At 42.5% G+C, this 22,152-nt stretch overlaps 1 protein-coding gene across 1 annotated transcript in view; it reads left to right on the forward strand.

Moving 5' to 3' along the window:
* The window catches only part of ITGA9 (integrin subunit alpha 9), a 214,361-nt gene that overhangs the window by 18,641 nt on the left and 173,568 nt on the right, over positions 1-22,152 (forward strand). Inside the window, exons 5-14 of the mRNA XM_042817225.1 lie at positions 2,658-2,725; positions 5,591-5,720; positions 6,637-6,722; positions 9,098-9,166; positions 12,362-12,499; positions 14,536-14,641; positions 15,012-15,106; positions 17,714-17,804; positions 18,323-18,368; positions 21,293-21,447. Coding sequence (XP_042673159.1) covers positions 2,658-2,725; positions 5,591-5,720; positions 6,637-6,722; positions 9,098-9,166; positions 12,362-12,499; positions 14,536-14,641; positions 15,012-15,106; positions 17,714-17,804; positions 18,323-18,368; positions 21,293-21,447 — 984 coding nt within the window. The remainder of the gene's footprint in view (positions 1-2,657; positions 2,726-5,590; positions 5,721-6,636; positions 6,723-9,097; positions 9,167-12,361; positions 12,500-14,535; positions 14,642-15,011; positions 15,107-17,713; positions 17,805-18,322; positions 18,369-21,292; positions 21,448-22,152) is intronic.

Consider the following 22,152-nt stretch of genomic DNA (forward strand, 5'->3'; position numbering starts at 1 on the left):
ATCAAGTCTTTCCCATTTGTAATGCATTATTGCAGCCAGTCACCATTCAATTCATTTGAAAGTGAACTGTTTTTTCATTGCCTGATGATGAAAACAGTGATGTGTGTTTCTGTTCATTTTTTCTAATATGTATGTTGCTGATGAAAATCAGCTTTGTTGTGTTCTGTGATGTAGGAGTGTTGGTTTTCAAGTTACTCCTAGATCGGAATTTGGTTTCTTTTGTAAAGTAGGAAAAAATATGCTATTATAAAACAATGCTAATATCCTCAATAAACTTCTTGATGTGGTAGGAGTAGTAGTTTAATTTTTGTTTTATTTTATGAGAAAGAAGACTGTTTATCTCCAGAAATGAAGTGATCTCACGTGTTTGTTACACACAACTGGATAAAACTCTGGGCTCATCCTTGAATAGCTGTGTTGCATGGCTGAAGCTGTTACTGTTTCTTCTGTTGTCTCCTGTAGTTTTACATCCTCTTGGTTTGTATTTGCAGCTGAATTCAAGGGACACCTTGTGTGAGCTGTGCCACTTACCACAAGCATTTGCAGAGAAAGCCTTCTGTTGGCTTGAGTTCCATGGAGCTATGGTTTGGAGGATGTTCAGCGCTTGCATATGGCTAGATTCCAGCCTCTGAGAGAGTTACAGTTGTGTTTGAGGCTTTTGTTTGTGCTGTGGAGGCTGTGATGTAAGGCACAACCTGGGCACTGTGTCATCAAAGCTTGGTCAAATAGCTAAGGAAGGATGGATTGGGAAGAAGTGTTGCAAAGCCTGTTTGTAAAAGGAGAAATATGAAAAAATTGAAAAAATCCTAAGAAAGAAGTTCTATTTCTTTCATCCTATGTTGAGCCATTCCGTGCAATTATTTGCTAGATATGATCTATGGCAATTTCCCCCCTTGGCTTTAGAGCAAATTTAATTGATTAACTGGTTGAAGGAGATGCATGAAGAAGCTGTGAGCCAAGCACGATGCTGTTTTTGTAGAGAAATGCACCGTTTCCAGCCCATCGCTGTCAGTGGGGCTCAGCTGCTGAGGCTGCTTGAGGCCTATTGCTCTGCACTGGGTTCACCTCTTGCCAAGGTTTGCAGTCAGGGGGGTGCCTTTGGACTGCCACAACCAGGGGTGAATTCAGGAGGAGGCGGGATCTGTTTTGTACCTCAGTATGTCAGGTAGAAGAAAAATACCGTGGTTGGAAGCAGAAGTGCCTGATTTGGGCAAATGCAGGGCTTGCTTGCTGCAGTGCATCCCAAACGAGGCTGGAAACTCGGCCATAGGGAAAGCATGAGCTTCAGGATGCTCAGGGAGTATTTCTCAGCAAATGCAAAAGGGAGAAACCACATACCCTCATCAGTCTTAATTACAAGCATTCGTGTCTACAAACAAATATTTTTTCCAGTTGGAGTGTGCCTGACTTAGCAAGAAACTATACGTGAGCAGCCAGCAGTCCTGAGCCGTGGTGCTGCCTGAACAGCCAAGGGTGAACTCATTTCTCGGTGCTCTGCGGGCACGCTGCTGCACATTGCTGCTGTGAAAGGTGTGTGTTTGGGGACACAGCTGCTCTGGCAGTCCTGTATCTGCCTGGGGCAGCTGTGCTGGGCATTGGGGCCTGCCAGCAGGGCGAGCCCCTGCTCTGCTTGCACTGTCCTGCTGTGCTTCCCAAGCGCCTGTGCAACTTCTGCAGATCCCTGAGGATCTGAGCTTCCTCAGGACTGCAGGAAGAGAATGTTGTTAATTTTTCTTCGTTTGTTTTTATAAAAATTAAATACAGGTATTGATTAAATACAGTAAGTAGCAACTTCCTTTCTCTCTCTTTTTCATACAATGTATAGTTTTGTATCTAGTAATGTATGTATGTATTGCAAAACATATAATACAGTTTAATATATACTTTATATCAGTATACATATCTTCCTAAGATCTTAAGGATATAATGTTTATATATATCTGTATATAAGAAGATATAATTACCTGTTTCAGGTTATGTGTGTTGTTATGTAGAATAAAGAAGTGGTGAGAAGGCAGCAGTTAATTCATTTTTGAACCTCAGTATGATAAAATGCAGCTTGTGAGGAATTTACTCTGCTCCAAAGACACCATTTGCTCACAGATTCCCTGCTTTTTTTTTTTTTCTTTTTTTTTTTTATGATTTAGGAATGAGTTAATAATGCTTAACAACACTGTAAGGGAAAAAAAAAATTTCCAGGCTACAGAGGGACTGCTGAGAGCCTCAATTACTTTTTCTCCTGGAGCTTTTTTTTTTTTTATCCTTTGGAACATGCATGCAGGAAGTGGCAGTACACTGAAGCTGTGCACTCATGGTAAATTTTTCAACGCAGTGCTCAGGAAAAAAAAAACCTGTGAGGTGGAACATGGTTTCTTCCCCTCCAAGCCTTGAGCTTAGTGTATTTTTTTTTTTTTTAAGAGAAGTGTGGGTTTTTCTTGATGTTTTTGTTGTTGTCTCCTTTACTCCATGTCCCGAAGCATCTCTCCCCCAGTGATACTTGTGTGGTACCCCATCCCACCCTTAGAAGCCTCCAGGCTGCATGTAGGGTGGTACAGAAACTCAGGTGGGATCTGCCCGCTGTGCAGAGGTGGGGTAGCATCCTTGTTGCCTGCATGACCACAGACTGACAACAGTTCTTCTTTCCTTCGTTTGCCCAGAGTATAAGAAGAAGTACGGGGAGGAGCATGGCTCATGCCAGGCGGGGATTGCAGGCTTCTTCACCGAGGTGAGCAGAAGTACTGAGAGGTGGGAATTAGGTTTGTGAGTGGGCTCTCCTGGCACTTGTGTCCAGGGAAGGGAGCCTTCAAATGCAGCCATCATACAAGCCTAATCGCAGTAACACAGCAAACACTCTCCTGCCTCTATGCTGTCTGTCTGTCTATCTGCCTGTCCATCCAGGGCATCGTAATGTAATTGAATTCATCTTGACAGGTCTGTGAACAAACATGAATGAATAAACTCTGAAAGTTAACCTCAGGGAATGCTTTTGCATGTCCATTTCAAAACCTACACCAAAAGATTTCTGTGTCTAATGCTAACTGTTTTCTTTCATTGGTGACCTAAAACAATCTTCCCTCAAAGGGTTTGTTGGAACATGCGTGCATGTGGCTGTATGTGCATCTGTGGGTAACAGAGCACTGGAGCAGGCTGCCCAGAGAGATTGTGGGGTCTCTTTCTCTGGAGACATTCAAAACCTGCCTGGATGCATTCCTGTGTGACTAATCTTGGTGCTCCTGCTCTAGTAGGGGGATTGGACAAGATCTTTCAAGGTTCCTTCCAATTCTCTGACATTCTGTGATCTGTATGAATGCATAAATGTACACACACACACATATACACGTAAGGTAGGAAACATTTTTTTTTTCCAGTTATGCTTCAGTTCTTCATTTCAAAAAGGTGGTTTAAAAAAAAAAATTAAAAAAATAGTATCCAGAGCTGGATGCTTGTATCTTTGTCAACCATATTTTAGCTAAGGCAAAGATTCCCTTATGTGTGTGTTGGAGTTTTTTGAAATGTTTCAAGGTTTGAAAAACAAAAACAACAAATGCACGCCTGTTTTAGTGCACATCAGGGTCCTTGTTGCTGTCATGTGCAGTATACACTCACTCCTAACTATACATGTGCTGGGCTACAGAGCTTGCTGTCCAAGCTGATACAGCCAGACTAATAATGTTCCTCACTGCTCTGGCAGGAGCTGATGTCCAAGTAAACCAGAATGGCAGGTGCTGGTGCTGCAGTGGCTCTGCCTGATAACTTGATGCTCAACAGCAGCAGCTGTTTCCTGGCTTCTCTGTTCTCTCTAGCTTGCTGCTGTTCCCGAGCTTTAAACCCTTCTTTACTCCCTAGTTCAAAAGATAGCTTTGAACTTTCATTGCCTGGGGCCTTGTGGTGGCTCCAGTGCTTCCAGACTGAGCAGGAAATGCAGATAAATCACTTTTTAGGTCAAAGAAGCAAGCTGCTACCATATTTTCAGTGCTGCTAATGTGTGTTGTTCCCGATGGTCAGTGATCCCTTGACCTCAAGAACATGGCTGCTCCCAAGGAAAAAAGCTGTGGCTGAGCATATCTCACACTTTGGCTGATTATGTGGTCCTGTCCCTTAGGTTTATTAGGAAATTCTCTTGTTTAACATCCCTGAAACAGCAGCCACTCAGTCCAGAATCTGGGGCATGGAATTGATTTGCCACAAGTCCACCCGTGGTTTGTATTGAAGGGAACAGTCAAGCACAGCAGCTGTCTTCAGTCTTTTCTGAGTCTGGAGAACTTTCTTAAGCTTAGTGCTCTTCAGGCTTCACTAAATCTTCTGTTGTGGTATTTAAAGCCACATCTGCTGCTCTCCAGGGGTGGAGATTTGCTGTGAGGTTGCTGGATGCTTTGCTACACGAACACACCCTGCATCTTCATCTCCTCCCTTCCTTTGTTTTCTGGATAAAATTATTTGGTAGTCAATAATGTCTGGTTTTTTAGGCTGAAGATATAATTCACAAAACAACAAGTAGTTGTCCTGCAACAGGATCCCCCTTTGACTGTAGTGTGGTAAATAAATGAATAAACAAATCTCATGTCTTGATTTTGTCATATGCTGATGATTCATGCTACTGCTTTGTCCTAGCAAAGGTGTGGGGGGGGGGGGAGGAAAAAAAGTCTACCATTTTGCCAGCAGCAAGTGAGATGGTGATCTTCTGTCACTAAAAGCCAATTTGAAAAAATACCCATTTAATTTTTGCTTTCAAATTGTTGTGACAAAAATAGCAAAGAAATTCCTGGAACTGAGTTCACATGCCTATCTAGGTTTCCACGTGTGAAAAACAGAACAAGAAACTTTTCTCACCCTTTTGTAACTGGGAAAAGAAGAAGAAAGGCTTTTCCTTTTCTTTACTGACCTCTTTTACTCTTTATAACCTGTGTCTTGGCGAGTTGAATCTATGTTGTTTTCCAAGTATTTGGGGAAAACCTTTTTTTTTTTTTTAAACCTAATATTAGTGTTTACTAATATATACTCTCCTTCAGTGGGAGAGAGCTCTGAGGGTAATTTCCAGTAATCCATTAATGACCAGTAATTTCCTTTAGAGATGTCTGCTTCTTACAGTGGGCTGACTAAAAAGCCCTGTTCTTTCTCTTCCTGGACCAAGCTCACCTTATTTTGCTTTCCTCACCTTCTCTGTCAATGCTACTGTTTAAATATCTGCAGTGTCGTCATTGCACCTTCTCTAGCCTTGCTTATGACTTTGGGTCTTCTTGAGGGGAGCTGGGAATGGCAGCAGATGGATAAGTGGTTTTGTGTTAGCAGGGGCAAATTTGATAGCTTGTAATTGCCTTTCATTGAAGTTGCAATGCAACTGAGCAAAAGTAAGCTAAAGAAAAGGAGCCTTAATGTTTTCAGAACATGTGCAGTGGCCTCCATGTTTGAAAAGAAAGATATACATGCTTGCAGAATGCAGGTTCTTATAGATAGACTTATAATTGGTGTTTTATGTTAATATCTTGTATCCTTCCCCATTACTGCACAAAGCAGAAATTCTTGTCCAGTTTTGATTATTGCCTGTATTTTCCCTCATTCTTTTCCCATCTTGCTGTTTTTCCTGCTGCAGGAGCTGGTAATCATGGGGGCACCAGGATCTTATTACTGGACAGGAACAGTCAAAGTACTGAATCTCACTGACAACACGTACTACAAGCTGAACGACGATGCTGTGATCGCCAGGCGTTACACATACCTTGGTAAGCAGCTCTGTGCTTGCTTTGAGAGTGGATTAGCTGAGCAACACAGTTCAGACCCTATTAAAAAAAGCACCACTTGGAAGATGCTGCTTAGAGATAACAAAATGAGGAGTGTATGTACACATATGTAGGTTTTGTCACTGATATATATGAATTATCATGTTTACAACGCAGACAAGAGCCTCATAATTTACAGAAGATCAAGTCAAATGCAAGACAACCTTAGAAGGAAAGTACTTCACTCTTCTTTGGCTATTATATATCATTTTAATGTAACAGATTAGATAAAATCTTTGTTCTCCTGTCAGATGCGCTCTTTGATCTATCCTCCCTTTTTTACTCTTACATAAACATAAATCTTTTAAGGCCATTAACTTTTCTGACCTTTTTGTCTACTGTCCTCTGCTCTCCTCTCCACCAAAAAAGCATGTATGTAATTTTCCTGACTTTTTCTGGGCAGTCATTTTAACTAAAGGAGGAGACTTCTGTCTGGCTGATGAGGGACTGTAATGCTTCCATGCAGTGATGTGCTCCCCTTGCTCTGTTTCCTCTCTCTACATGCTCCTGTTTTTTTCCTTGTGAGACTCATGGTTTTCCAACTGTTCTCTGTAACTGCTTTGCATGCACTTCTGCATGTTTTTTGCTGACAGTACCTACATCTTTTTTTCTGTTGACTTTTGTCACCGTACCAGAGGCTGTGCTGCCATTTCCCGTTGCCTTTTGCTCTGGAACTGAATATTGGTGTATTCTGCACAAAATGTTTTTGTAATGCTGTGAGGTCCAGTTCAAGTGTAGCAATGAAACCTGATGAGGACACCCTAGATTGCTCAGTTGTTTCTCAGTCTTTTTCCTTTTGCTCTTTTCTTTTTTCTTTCTGTTTTTGCTCTTTATCTTCATCCTCTCCTCTCCCACTCAGGATATGCGGTGACAGCAGGCCATTTCTCTCAGCCAACTACCACGGATGTTGTGGGAGGAGCTCCCCAGGATGGAGGCATCGGAAAGGTGTGGCTTTTTGTCCCAATAATAATGTGGTTGGATGTAACTGGGCAAACAGAGTGGTACTGGCACAGTTCCCACATGTCAGAGAAGCCAGGAGATTTTTGTCTGCAGAGTAGTTTTGGAACACTGTTCAAGGAAGAGGTGAGGTAGTTTGATGGAGTCAGCAAATTTTCTCCACTTGTGCCCTCTGGTGCTTAACATCCCTCCTCCCTCCCTTTCTCTCCCACTCAATCCTTGCTTTCTTCATACATTTGATAGTGCTCTGCATTCTGATTGGTTCCATATTTTCTTCAGGATAGCACCTATGATAGCATGAAATGCCATTTACTAGTCTTTTTGATGTCTCCTTAGTAGGTTAGCATATTGGTTTCTGCCAGCTGTGTTCTAAAGTCTTGGTGATGGGCTCTTGCAAAAACAAAAAATCAAAAGGTTTTCCTGTAGGTATACAGATGTACAATCTCAAAGATGTAAGCATGTGAGTGGTCAGGAGGTGTTGTACCTGCAATTCCTGTGCAGGACATGTGGCTGCTGTAGGGAGCAGGGTGAGGCTGTGCCAGGACCCCGCTGACACTTCTGAACCAAAGGTGGAGGAGAAGGAGTAGGGAAAGGGAGGGAGGGATGCAAAGAATCAGCTTTCCCCACTCTTTAAAGTCCTTTGGGGGCTTACTGCCACCATGTGTTTCAGCAGAGATGTCCTGTCTTTCCATCTTCTTCCCTCTTCTGTTCCATAGGGGCATCAGCAGAAGCTGAGTTGTAACAATACGGAGTGGGTGGCGTCCATTAGCAGGAACATTGTCCCTTGGCTTAGATTGTTTTTGGCAGTAACAGTGTCCTGAGAGTAGCAGATAAACAGGGAAAACGAAATAAAAGTAGAGGATGAATTTGGTACGTACATCTGATCTGGTATGCCTAGGACATAGGGGACATAGCAGTTAGGTTACTGTTGAGGAGACGTTCCCAGGAAAGCCACAGATTCCTTATCCTGGGTGTTCTGTTGCAATGGCTTCAGTGCATTTCCCTTCCAGTCTCAGTGGAGAAACATTTAAATTCTGTACAAGGAAGAGGCTAAAAAGCCAGCTGCTAACATGAGTTCCATGAGGAAGCAGCTGGCTCTGTAGGTTAATGACTGTTGCTCTGGTTGCAGGGGCTTCTGTTACTATCCTTTGCATGGGATATGGGTAGCAGGGACAAATGATGAGGGTGGCAGTAAGAGGTGTTGAATACAGAACATTATGCTGAGCAGTCCTGTTGTGCTTTCCACACTCTTTAATGAGCTAATCCTTGCCACTTTCCTGAGAGAAAGTGATTATCATTGTCACACCCTTTCCATTGAGGAGGAAGCCAAGACACTTAGTGGGATGGAGTCATTTCCCAAATGGTACTGGGAGTGTCATTAAAACTGGGTTTGGAGATGTGACACCTGGCACCATGTACTTGCTGCTAAACTTGCTGCTGCAAAAACTGGGGAGTTCTTTAGAGCAACTGTCTGCAGTAAATGCATGTTGTGTTCTCAGTCGAGAATGGCTTTGAACTTTCTTGTCTCACCACCTACTAATAACTCACCACATATTCAAATATGTCAAGTGCTTGGCTGTGCTGCGTGGCCTTGGACATAAGAAATCCTCTGTCCCAAAGACATCCTAAGGACTGTTGGGAAACGGCCTGTCCAATGCTGGAGGAGTCTCAAATGCTGACTAAGCCAGCCTTGCTGCTAAAGGGAATCCCTTTCTACACGCCATGTGCTCTGGGTCTTAATTTTTTTGGTAAAAGATTCAAGATTGGACTTGTATTAATACTTTTATCCCTAAGAGTTCCTGGTTAAGCAGTTTCTTCTACAGAAACGAGCAACAAGTGGAATGTGTTTGAGAAGTTTTGTGATTTACAGATTTTCAGGCAAAGCAGTGCAAATGCACTGAGTGATCCTACTGGGATTTTGCAATGATGCACATGCAGGCACTTGTGCTGGGGAAGGGAAGGATTGGCAGGAGAAGGGGAACAGCCTCATGCCTTTTCAGCACTTTGCCCTGCTCGTTCCCTAGTAGTCTACAAATATATCTTGTTTGTGACATGGAGTGTTCCTTTATGGGGTGCTTTTAAATACTCATGTGTGCACATACGTGTGTACTCACAAAAAAGCAGGTGACAAGATACTGTACAAGCATCTCTTATGAAAGGAGGCCTGTGATTCCTCAGGAAAGTGGAGAAGTCAATACTTTGCCTTTTAAAAGAAGAATGAGCAATAAATAGTCTTGAAATTGGATCTTGATGGTAGCCATGGTTATGGTCATGATGCACATGCACTGAGCAAGCATCAGTGCTGTACTATTATGTGTTTGTATTTCAGCATTGGTTAACCTTTTTCTTCTTTCGCTTTTCAGGTTTATATTTTCAGAACAGACAGACGATCAGGCTCTTTAGTAAAAATATTTCAGGCTTCAGGAAAAAAGGTGAGCTTTTATATTTGTATGCTATCATGTGAGGGTGGAGGAAGGGGAAATAATGGCAGGATCATCTCACAGCATCACTTTCTATTCACGGCTCCATGAGTTTTCAAGCAAATGCTGTTACTCCTCAGCCTTCCCGAACACGTAAGTCTGTACAGACCAAGTGTATTCCCTTTTTTGTGTAATGGTGGTAACTGCAGTGTCTGTTCAGTGGCCATGGGACTGAAATTGAGTGTCTTGCTGAAAATTTTACTTGTTTCTTTAGCCTACACAGATGTAGCGGCAGCTTCGGCTTTTGCTTTCTCAGGCGTGGCACAGCCCAGAGGGAGAGATTTCCTCTGACTGGGTGTTACCAGTGGCTCTGGGTAGCCTGGAACTTGGGATTATTGCACAAAGCCACACACTGTTTTTCTCTGCCCCAGTGAGACATGGCAGTGACGTGAGAATTATGCTATTGTGCGGAGAGCTGTTTCATTACTTCAAAGAGCCATTGATTTTTCCCGTATCTGCCATTAATCTGTCTTGAGTATTGCTATTAGCATTAGTGCTTGCTGCTCTTCCTTAGAAATGTAGTGAATGCTAGTGGGATCCAGCTCCCCTGTGCAGTGTTGTGTTTGAGTAGGAAACAGCCTGCACTGTTCCCTGGGGGTTTGCTGGAGATGTGTCACATGGAGAATGAAGCAGACAGTACATCCAGCTGTAGGTAAAAACAGAGTAGGTTGGTTTATTTGGGAATGATATACTGAGGACAAGATACCCTTGACATGGAGTTGTCTGTATTCTCCTGGGATGAGAGGAAATACAGAAGAAAAGGTTGCTGGTGGTGCCTTGCTCTGGAAAGACCTTCCAAAAAGATCTCGAGCATTGGACCGTATTGAGTTAGAAGTATTGCCATGTTTCGTTTCATTTTTTTTTCCCCACTGAAACACTTTTGCAGTCTTCAAAGGCATGCCTGGAATAGGTAAAAACTGCAGTGATGTGTGGGTGGATGCAGAAGCTTGTGTTTAAGAGTCTCCAAAGTTTGTCTTTCTCTACACTGTAGCAGAATTGCCAGCATCATGAAAGGAAAAGCTCTCCCAGTTCATGGAGGGCAACTCCTGTGCTTGATTGCTTCCTGTTCATTTTTATCCCTTTCAACTTTTAAATGTCCCTAAGGATCTGCTCCTGGAGATCTGTTCTTCAGCCAAATAAACAGAGCTATCAGGAAGTTTCTCGATCTCAGCCAGAACTTTCTTCTTTGAGTTTAATGGCATTATTCTTAACTTATCAAGTATTTACATCCTTCAAGTACTTCTAGGCTGTCGTCGCCTTATTTCCTGGTAGTACGTTTGCTACAAATTCTGTGAAATCAAAATGAAAATTGTATTTTAAGAGCAGCCCACCTTAAATCTCTGTTTTGTGACTGAGATAAAACCAGCCGTGCTTAGCACTGAGCACTGAACAACGGTTGGAAAAAAAACTCTCACCAAGTGCTGTGTCCTTCCCAGTGGTGTGAAAGTTCATTGCTCTGGCATTCCTGTTGGACAGACTTTAACAGCAGGCAGTTTCTTCTTTCCCTTTTCTTTTTCTTTTCCTGTGGGAGGCTGAGCAGGGAAATCAGATGCAGAGAGGAAGAAAGAAAAGGCAGTGTCTTGTTACAGATGTTAAGTGTACAAACGTCAGGTTCTCACAGCGCTGTGAACTCACCCACATTGCAGACGTACCACATTGCAGTTAAGTAAATAATAGCCTTCCCCTGAAAACTGTCTAAACACATAGTGAAATGCTTTGCATAAGTTTCACTCCTTACCCATGAGAAATTTGTTTAAAAACCTTAGTGGATTAAAAATAAAATAAATAAAAATCCACAAGGGAACTTAAACTAGAAAATAGCTGGAATCAAATTAGGTTTGAGGTCTGACCTTAAACCCACTCAAACACAGAAATCTGACTTACAGAATGAAACTCTATCCTTAACTCACCCCATTATATACATGTAGCAGCTTTTAAATCTCACAGACTGTAAGGAGTAGAGTTGCTGCTGCGCATCTCCTGTTGTGCCCGGTAGCTCTGGCTTATGCCTCAGAAACCATCAGCTGTGAAGGCTGTGGGGTCAGGAATCCGCAATGATGAACATGAGAATATAGAAGAGCTGCATTCTTTTTAATCTCAGTAATTATTTTTGTAACCTCAGTTTTTCCTGGTATGTTAACAGCTCTCAAGTTCAAATATAAAGTGATACCTTTTTAATTTTCCTTCAGAAGTTGCTTTAATTTAGTGAGTGTTATTTAGCTGATCTCAAAGAGTATGTCTTGTGGTACCTTAGCAGAAGTGGATGAACTAAGAGCAGAATATCATTCTTGCTTTTGGTTTCCATTTTGTGTGCTTTTAAATTCACAGTGTTGGTTCTGGTTGGAAGATTGTCAATGTCTCGTATTCACCTGTATTGAAAATGATGTAATGAAAGTGATCAATTTCTTAAACTTAAGCAAATTAGTTTTATGAAGCAAGAATAATTAGAGATAGAAAGTGACTTGTTTTCTCTGTGTCAACTGGCAACTTTCTGATGACAATTTATTGACCATGTCAACTCACCTGTCTATATGAGAGAGAAAGCTATAAGTGAAACCCACAGCCAGCACTGCTAATTGAAGGGGACTGATTTAAGCAGAGCAGGGGGAAGTATTCCAGAAATGAGTGGTAATTTCAGATGCCTCTTCTCATTGGCTTTTCCCCTTACTTTCCTTTTCTTTTTCTTTAGTTTTTTTTCAGAGGACTTCTTGTGTGGAAAGTCCAGCTCTTTAGGAAGTGTAGTACTAGATGCGAGTGATCACTAGTAAGGTCTTTGTTTAGGAAACTTGTTTCACCCTATTGCTGGTTTTAAGCATTTGACCAGCAAAAGCTAGGCTAGGAGGGCCTGGGTGTCTCATTTAAACACGTGCCAAAGTTAAAAAAAGAAAAAAGAGAAAAGTGTATTTTTCTGATAGAGGATGCAAGATGATGCACTGTTACAGTAAAGTGTTAAATTCTTGCCAGTTATTCCCGAAGTATCCCCTCGGGTTTCTCTGTAGGAGTATTTGTGAGCGATAAAGCAGCAGGTCATCATTTGAAATGAAAATAAAAAATTAAAAAAGAAGCAAACAAAAAACACGCCTAAATGATTTCCTCCTGTGTGTGGGCAGATACTGAATGCTTTGTTGTGACTCGGCTTGGTTACAGATGGGCTCTTACTTTGGCTCCTCCTTATGTGCAGTTGATCTGAATTCTGACGGGTTGTCAGACCTGCTGGTCGGAGCACCTATGTTTTCTGAGATCAGAGATGAGGGTCAAGTCACAGTCTATATCAACAGAGGAAACGTGAGTATGTCCAGGAATTACTTGGTAAGGGATTTTATGGGTGTGGGTCTGGGCAGGGTAAAGCTGATGTCCCCTCCAGCTCCGCACGCTGAAACTCTGTAACATGCAGTCATGGAAAAGTCATCTGGTATCATGGTTTCCCAGAGACCAGCCCACATTCATCACAGAGTTGTGAATCTTTCAAGGAGGTCTGGGAAAGTTTCTGGTTTTATGTTGAAACTTTGCGGCACTTGTGGCTGTGCATGATTCCAGTGCCAAAACCGAGTGAAGTCAGCTGCTTTGACTGAGTTTTACTTTGTCTTTTGGGTGGTCGCTGGGACCTACAAATGGGAACAGAAATGGCTGGGGATTTAGGATTCCTTATGCGAGGAGAGCAGAGACTGAATTCACGTTATCTTCACACCGTGGCCTGTGGTGGGAAGGTCCTATCAGCTGATACTGCTGGATTTCTTGTGTGCCAACAGCAGTTTTGGAAATGTCTGAACTTTCTTCTGTCATTAAAACAACATCATTAGTATGTTCTATTTATAGGAAAACAATGAATGCTTGCTTATTGCACAAGTAACATTCAGGTCCAAAACCTGCTGTCTCAGAGGGGAACTTGTTACATACTAAAACTAAATTGATTTGCTTCAACAGAATTTTAACAGCTCTAAAGTTTGTGCGAGACGCAGCAGTCAGTGCAAGCCTTATAGGAAACATTTGAGAGACTTGCGAGTTGTCTTTGGTGTAGTTTTATTTTGTGTTAGTGCTTCTCCTTTAAATGAGCTTTGCTTTTTCAGTTTGATCCCCAGATTGCCCAATATATATATTGGAGTATGGCTGCTAGATCATCCAGCAGAAAAAGTCCCCAATGCTGAGCCAATTTATACCTAATACTTCTTGCTAACAGTGAGAGCATACATGGATTCAGTTTATAAAAGATAAACGTTAAATAAGAAAACACCTTCAACAAGAACTACTTGAAAGAGTAGTGGCTTCCAGGACTGTGGAGTTTCTTTTGGGATGTGGCCATTAAAGCTTGCAGTTTCATTCTGCAGGCACCAGTGCTTAAGAGTTGATTGCAGTGAATCAGAGAACACTGCGTTGTACAACAAGCATGCCTAGTGATGCTGGGTATAGCACACTTACATTTTTCCCTTTCTTAGGAGGACTGCAGAGAAATGAATTGCACATATGGGCCCGAGTATCTCTTCTCTTGTGTTTCAATTTCATTATGTGGGATTTTCTTAAAGTCAGCAACTCCCTGCAGCCAAGAAAAAGATTTTATTACATATTCCAGAGGGCAGTTTACCCTCATTCACAAAGGAAGCAAAAACAAAACAAAACAAAAGCCAGCAACCCTTGAGGTGGATACAGAGCTGGATTGTGTAACTAAATATTATTTTCTTGTGGAAATGTTCCTTTCCCCTTGAGGGAGGACTGCAAAAAACTGAGGCTTATGTATGTGACCAGAAAGTGGGTGGCAAGAAATACCAGATCCATATAAGGCTTCTCATGGCATGTGAATACAAAGTTGATTTATTCTGATGTTTTCTCTGTCTCTTTATTTCATTAAAGCTTTTTCCTTGTTCTTCAATTCAGAAAGCTTTCTGGGGAGTTTGCTTTAATCCTTCCCTCCAATACTTGAAAAAGTTTCAAATCCAGTTGCCCAAGTGTTCTCTGCGTAAGGAAGAATTCTCTTTGATTCACTGAGGTTTAGCTGAGTAAGCCTGGATGGAGGCTTTTACTCCTCAGATGAAGTCTGCCAGTGGAGCAAAATCTGAGCTGTTACATTTTAGATGTCTGAAATCTTCATGAGCTCAGTCTGTGCGATTTAGATTTATCATTTAGTTAACTTAGCGGTTTGTTTTTATCTTATCGTTTGCCTGCTCTCTTTTTTTTGGTTTTATTATTAACCCTTTCAATTTTTAGCACCCAGCTGACCTACGCTGAAAGGGGACTCCTTGGCAATGAGGGCGATAGTCATCTCACAGCTCTGCCCCTGCTTCCTGCGGCAGGGTTCCCCTGAGCCTGCTTTATTTCCTGTTTGCTAGGGTGTGCTGGATGAGCAGCTTGTCCTGGCTGGCGATGGGGCCTACAACGCACACTTCGGGGAGAGCATTGCTGCCCTTGGTGATATCGATGACGATGGGTTCCCAGGTTGGTGCCTTTTCCCAAGAGATGTCGGTGGGGCTGGTCGTGCTGCTCAACTCCTCCCTGGGCTCATGCTAAGGACAGGTTGCTTGCTTAGGATTTGCCTGCTGAAGTCCTTGGCATCTGGCTGTGTTTGATAACAGTAGATGAGAGCGAAGCCGTTGGTGATGGTGCCTTACTTTTGGCAGCACGTATTAAGGGCTGACCTGGAGACTGACCTGCTCTCTGTACGCCTGAATTTATTTCTACCAGGCCACTCAGGGCGAGCTGTTCCATTAAGGCTGAGCTGGTGTTGCTGCAGGTTGTCATCACAAGAGATGGGGGTATTATTCCTTTGCACGGAGATGGAACATTTGTCATGTGAATTGTTTTACAGATGTTGCCATCGGGGCACCTAAGGAGGATAACTACATAGGAGCAGTGTATATTTATCATGGAGATGCCAACGGGATTGTACCTCAGTACTCAATGGTACGTGGCGCCTGCTCTCTTTTACAGTATCTGACTGAAATCTTTCCTGGGACCTGCAGAAATTAGCTATACTTAGGGGTCCCCTTATAGGTAGCCTCATGCAGTTCAAGCTCTGCATTGTTTTCTCAGTCCCAGTTTGATGCTATCTTCTCCCAAGGTTTGTCTGTATCTCTGCTGTGAGGTAAAATACTGTTAGTCAGGAGATATTTTTCTCTGTCATTTGTTACAGTCTTACTTCTTGTAGCTTTCTGCTTGAAACAGATGAAGTCTTGGGATTTCAGTGCCAGTTTTTAGAAGTAATAGCTCTATTTGAAGTGAAAATTTTGCAGAGATCGAGCATATATAAATGATGGAATGGCCAGTGAGAGTCAGGAGGCTGTGCTTTCTTGCCACGAAGACAGACCATGAGAAGGAAGAGGACCTAAGTTCTCTTTCATTCTCCCCAGAATTGCCTTTACAGAGCTTGTTGACTTTCTGCTTTGGATATGAGAATACATGACAGTGGTGGATTAAGGGTACCACCCTTCTGGCCACTATTAGGAAGTTAAAGTTAGGCTGGAATAGGCTCACACTGCCCAGTGTGTCCCCTTGTCTCTGTCTAGCACGTTTCTTTTTTTCCCAGAGCCTAAGTCTTCCCTCCCTTTGTCCATGTGTTTGAAGTTCTGGCTGTTTTGTTTTGTTGCTGGGTGGGATCCTCCACAGTAAATCAGTTTAAGCAGAATTAAAAGAATTTAGTGGTTATAGTGGAGGCTTTTCTGACAGACATCGAAGTGCAGTCCTTCCTTTTAACATGTGTATGTCATGCACTGCTTTTTCAAAAAGGAAGTTGAATGTTTCTTTATGGATGCTTATAAAATGCACTGATTTGTGGCATTTGGACATATCTGAGAGCTGCTGGTTGTGGGGTTCTCAGGCTGTTCAAAGGCTGGAGTATTTCAGCTGAAGAGAGTAAGGAACTTGATACAGGTTTGGGGTTTTTTGGGGGGGCCGTTCATAGGGAAATGCAACATTTTTGGAAGAGACCATATCAGCAGGGTGATAAGGAAAACATCCTTCTTGCTATCTCGCCCTCCTCATTGGAGCAGCAAAGGCAGCCTCTCCACTTGCCCTGGAGGGACAGAGCCCAGCTCCAGAAGGTGGCAGGATGCCTTGACACTGTTTCCCTGAGAAGGCACTATTTTTGTGCCATTTCCCAGGACCAGCAAACCACCAATTCACTTCCTGCATGCAACACCAGAAACTTGGTAACAGCTTCGCTTTTTTACCTGTCTGCCCTGGATCTGAACCTAAAGGTGAAAGGGTTTGTATCCTATTACTGTACCCCTGAGCCGTCTTAATGTGCTGGATTTCCTTGATTAAATCAGCCAAGAGAGGTGCATGATGGTGGCTGCAGGGTATGCATTTTCACTCATTTATTTTTGTTAGCTTTTCCCCCACCTTTCTTCATTCCCGTTGCTGATCATTGGTGCTGCCTTAGGTTACTGTTGTACTTCTACCTTCTGTGCCATAACAACCTGCAGATGGCTGTTGGGATGTGATAGGCAGGATGCACCACACTAACTAGGAACTCCTGTCCCAGAATGTGATGTAATATGGGGAGGAAGTGCCCTTCAGTTGCCTTATCTACCCCTGGGTGGGAGACCAGGGGGATCTGAACATGACAGAGCACTTGGATCCTTTAAGCTGGCTGTCAGAGTGCAGATGCCAGAATGTCTTTCTTCCCCTCACCTTGGTGTCCTTTTTTCCCACACAGTTCCTGTCTGACCTTTTGTCAGATATTGTGCAGGAAGATCCCATGGGCCACATGTCCCAAGCTGTGAAGAACCACCAGCAGCCTCACAACCGCTCGGTGGGATGGATTTCTTCAGTCTGCAGCTTCTGTAATCAGATGCTGGTTTGAGTTCAGGTCTTGCATTGGTGGCCCAGCGTAATGAGTAAGGGCTGTGAGACATTGAATTGCCACAGAGAAAGAGATTTTGGTGTATTAATTTGCTTTAGAAAAAGGCATTTGCAATTCAAGCTGTTTAGAGAAAGTTTTTTGTTAGTAATTAAAAGAAAGAAGTGATGTTAGGAGCTAATTAATCTCCGCGTTGGGGAGGTAGAAATGAGGTACAGCTTCTAAACTGACACAAAATACTGCATAATAGTTGATGAAAAACAAATTTTCAAGTGGGGTGAAAATTAATCATTTTGACTTGGAGTATGCTAGCAAACTTTGTGAAAAGAAATGGTTGCACAGGGTTTTCTGTTTCTCTTAATCATTAATTTTGCAAAGATGCTGCTTCAAACTTCTATTTACATAAATGAAAGTAATGAGAAAAAAAAACAACGAAGAAAGGAAAATCTCTGGGGCACAGTTGAACTTCCTCCTTTCCCCCATGAAATGTGTTTGATGTACTCTTTATTTGTCTTGGGTCTGCATGAGGGTTGCAATGCAGGTGTGTAAGCCAATGCTGGCCTCTCCTAGCCCTGAGCAGAAGGGCTTCCTGCAGATGTGTGGCACTCCCAGCCCATGAAAATCAGGCTCCAAGGTGTTTCTTTTTTTATCAGTGGCATCTCTGTGTTACTGACTGTGAGTGATTTCACTTGGTATGTTTTCCACTGCAGAAGCTGTCTGGGCAGACGATAAACCCAACGCTGCGGATGTTTGGGCAGTCCATATCAGGGGGTGTTGATATGGATGGCAATGGTTATCCAGGTATGTGTGCTACTTCACAGCAACAGGATGGAGAACAGTGGAGCTGGTAGCTTCCAGGTTGCTAGTTCTCACAGCTATGGGAGGCTGTTGATGCTCCCTGTGTTCCTGCCTACTCTCAGTGTTATCTAAAGCTCCTGATAAAAATTCAACTTATTTCTTAGTTCACATGTTTGGGCAGTCATGGTAACGAACTCAGGTATTAAAGGAGGGAGTGCTTGGTATCCTGACAAGCGTCGTAAGTTGCTGGGAAGCTGCTCAGTCATGATGATAAATGTACAAAAATGTAGTGATAATGATAATAATAAATTCTGAAGTAGAAGTGAAGTGTCGTTGCAGACTTAACCCTGTAATTATGTTTTGGACATAATAAGGGACTAGCTGGTTGATTCTAGCCAGGAAAGCACTTATTTTCTCATGCATGCTTTGTAATTTACCAACTGACTTGGTGGTGAGAAGTGAATTCTGCATCTCTCTTGTCTAAATTGCCTCTAATTGTCCAAACATTACAAACATTTCAGATATGACTGTTGGAGCCTTCTTGTCAGACCATGCTGTACTACTAAGGTGAGATCGATGTCTTTTGTGCTCCATTGCTGTTTTAATGTTGTTTCTGCTTTCTGTTTATATCTAATGTGGTCTATGTCCTCTACCCCACAGATTTTCTCCTTAATTTATTGGAGTCAGAAAGCAAACTGGATTGTTTTTCAAGCATAGCATTACACCTGGTTAGCACTGAAGAACATGCATTTTAGTTTAAGCAGAATTCTGAGGGATAACCGTAGGCTTCTCAAGGCTGCGAAGAAACTAATGGGTTAAGGAGATATGTTGCATCTCTGCCTTTTGAGAAAGGTCACTCCAAGTTTGTGAGAAGTTTTTTTTATTGTTCTTGTATGTACATAAAGTACATAAACTATGATTTAAGGAAGCAGAGCGTAGCAAAAAGCCAGCTGCATATGATGCCAGAATTTAATTCTGCAAGTTAGAGTGAGATGCAGGATGAAGTAAGACTTCAAGGAAATTAAATATAGAGAAGTGAATACACACAGCATTTGGGTTACTATTCAGTTGTAGGCATTAAATGAAATAGCTTGTTTCATCAGGTGGAGAGAGATATGACAGCTTGGTTCAGCAAATTACTCCAGTGGGAGCAGACTGTATGAGCAGGCTCGAGGCCCACAGACCTAGGGAAAGGAATGGGAAGTTTTAATTTTGCCAATGACTCCATTATTTCACTTGTAAATATTTAATAGAAAATTTCTGCCAGTAACAAGGTGTCATTACAAGTGGAAATACCTGCGTCTTAATGGAAGATACAGGGGTGTGAGAAGGCTATCCAGACAAATGCTTGAACTGCTGAACAGCTGTGCCAGCTTACCTGCTGTTAAAAGCAGGGAAATCGTGGCTCTCTTTCCATTGAGAAACAGCAAGATAGAGAGACAGGGAGAATGAAATGACAGGTGTAGCAAGTGGTCAAGTCTTTTGAAGGGCTTTCTATGCCATCATCATGCAAGCAGAGGCAGCCAATTGCCTCTCTGTAAAATGCTGTGTGAAGGCCTGAGATAGGACCTCACAGCCCTGCTTCTGTGAAACTGCTTAAAGAACAGCTGTGTCAGGTTCTCCTGCACTGTTGTTCCTTGCAGAATGGAGAAAGGCAATCAGAAAGATAAGGCAGTGTGCATTGCAGCAGGGTAGTGATCTCCATCAGAGTGTTCAGTTGCTGCCTGTACGTTTCTGGGGAGAATTGAGTGTTACTGACTAATTATGTGGACAGATTAATGGCCTCTGCTGCCAGTTCAGAGTGTGTCTCTTTAGAGGAATCTGTTTAGATTGAGATTAGGATGAAGAAATCAACTTTTTCTTCTTTCAGAAGCCTTTGTAAAGTCTGTTGGCCAAAACCAACAAACATTTTGCCAAGTGATATTAAAGGCTTTTGTGGAAGGCGTGGGGCTTGGGGCAGATTGCAGTTACTGTGTTGCTTGGGTGTGCATTTGGCCATTTAATAAATGTGTTGTGTTTTGTTTGATTTGTTTTTTCCAATGAATAACCAAGTGAGTTCACATTAAGGAAAAATCAAACAGTGCATTGTGACTGGATAGATTTCTTCTTTCTAGAAGAAATATTTTTCTAGATCGATTACAATGTTTACTTCTTTATTTCTCCCCAAGCATTTAGAGAGTAATTTCCATAGTTTGACAGCTCCTAGGAATCTCATTATTTTTCTTCCTTTTTTCTTCTCTTTCCTTCCCCCTGCCACCGCCTACTACTGTATGTATTTCTACGATTAGCATCTATCTCCATCTTCCATCTCGAAAGGCAAACTTAGGCTTTTATTTCAGGCTGTGGTAAAGGGGTCTGAGCAGCTGTCTCAGAGATTGCTGTGCAGCTTGCTCTAGTCAGTATGAGTTAGGTGTGACTACAATCCCTGCTCACTACTCCCCCTTTCCCACACCCCCAAATTAAGTGGCTTGTGGTGTGAGAGCCCTGAAGTGGTTTGCTCATGGCCTTGTGGAGTGCAGGGACTGTGCTAGAAGTGCCTCTACTGCTTGCTGCAATTTTGTTCATTTATGTATTTATTTCTAATTACTGGATTTGGTTTTGGAGAAGCATGTTCATGATGAACACAGAAAGAGCTGAAACATGGAGAGTAACACTTGGTTCTTAGGATGAAGTCTTTCCTTGGAGCAGCTCTGTAGAACCTGAATTTCTGAGCTGCTTTTCCCTACCAAGCTGGCAGCATCTCTATGCCTTGTGAGAGGGTGCACGTAAGCCCTGGTTGCCCTCAGCTTGATCTGCTTGATCTCTTCAGCCAGGGCTACCTGTAGCAAAAGCTTGGTGCAGGACTTAAGGGCTGGAAAGCTTTCATTCTCAGTGCACCAGATGATTCCCGAAACTGAGTTCTGCAATGTGAAAAATGTGTGTACAGTCCTTAGCACCTGCTGGGTGAGAGTTGCCCAAATGTTCCCTTTTCTAGAAAATGTGGATGTGGTGTCTGTTGACCTTCTTATGGTGGAAGAAAGAAACATGCATAGATCCATATCCCACTTCATGCTCTCACCTCAACTTTTGAGTCACAGATTTTACTGTAGATCATTCTGTGGAAACCTAAGGCCTTTGCTTATCCTGTATTCACCATGCTCCTTCAATAATAGATAAAACGGCTTATTATCCTTTATTGCTAATTTTGTTACTTTTTTTCATCATCAGGAAGACTTTATGCAACTTTTGATAGAGATAATTGTTACAATTTCCCCTCCTGCCTGTTTGGAGTTTCATGTGGGCATTAAACCTCAGTCTCATGCCTTGATTTTCCTTCAGAACCTAGTTGTCTTTGCCATCTATGTCAAGGGCTAATTCATTTTAGAGTTCAAATGCAATCTTCTGTTTCTCATGGTTACTTGAAATCGTGCACATTACCAAATGTACTGTATTTTCCTTTGATTGAGCAACTTTGAATGATTCTTCAGTTCAGCTTCTGTATTGATCTCCAGATCCAGACCTGTCATTACCATGGATGTCTCCATTTTCCTGCCAGCGTCCATCAATATCACAGCTCCTCAGTGCCATGACAGCTTGCAGCCTGTTAACTGCCTCAATGTCACAGCGTGCTTTCGTTTCAGTGGCAAGCATGTTCCTGGAGAAATAGGTAAGGTACCTGAGCCAGCACTCGTAGGCTGACATGGAATTGAAGGTTACCTTTGGATCAGTTACAGAACTTTTCCATTAAAGAATTACTTTTTGTGGTGACGTGAGGTGCTGTTACAGGAAGTTGGAGGCTTCTGAGGTGCTTTCTTTGGCATTTGTCTTAATTTCAGCTGGGACAGAATTGTTTTCTTTAGAGTGTCTGGTATGGTGCTACGTTTTGGTTCTAGGGGAGAAACAATGTTGATAGGACAGCGATGTTTATGGTTGCTGCTAAGCTGTGTATACAGTGCCAAGGCCATTGTCAGTGAAGGGCCCAAGGAGCAGGGAGGGAACAGGATTAGGACAGGTGACTTAAACTGAACAAAGATATCCCATACTGTACTGTACTGTCATCATGCAGAAGGTGTTTTTGAGAGGATGGGGGAGTTCATCTGCCACTTCTGCTGTTCAGGGAGCTAGCTGGGCATTGGTCAGGGAGTGGTGAGCAATTGCCTGTGCATCCCATGTTATATACATTTATATATATATAGTCATAACTATTCTCCTTTGCCTTTTCTCGATCTTAGTAAATGCTTTCATCTCAACCCACAAGTTCTTTTTTTCTTTTTTTTTTTAATTCTCTCCCCCATCTCACCAGGAAGTGGGGGAGTGAGTGAATGACTGTGTGGTGCTGAGCCATTTGCCAGGTTAAACCACAGGTTCAACA

Source organism: Centrocercus urophasianus, unplaced genomic scaffold, assembly GCF_019232065.1.
Source record: "Centrocercus urophasianus isolate 14NV4802_14NV808 unplaced genomic scaffold, USGS_Curo_1.0 seq_16, whole genome shotgun sequence".
NCBI classification, from domain to species: domain Eukaryota; kingdom Metazoa; phylum Chordata; class Aves; order Galliformes; family Phasianidae; genus Centrocercus; species Centrocercus urophasianus.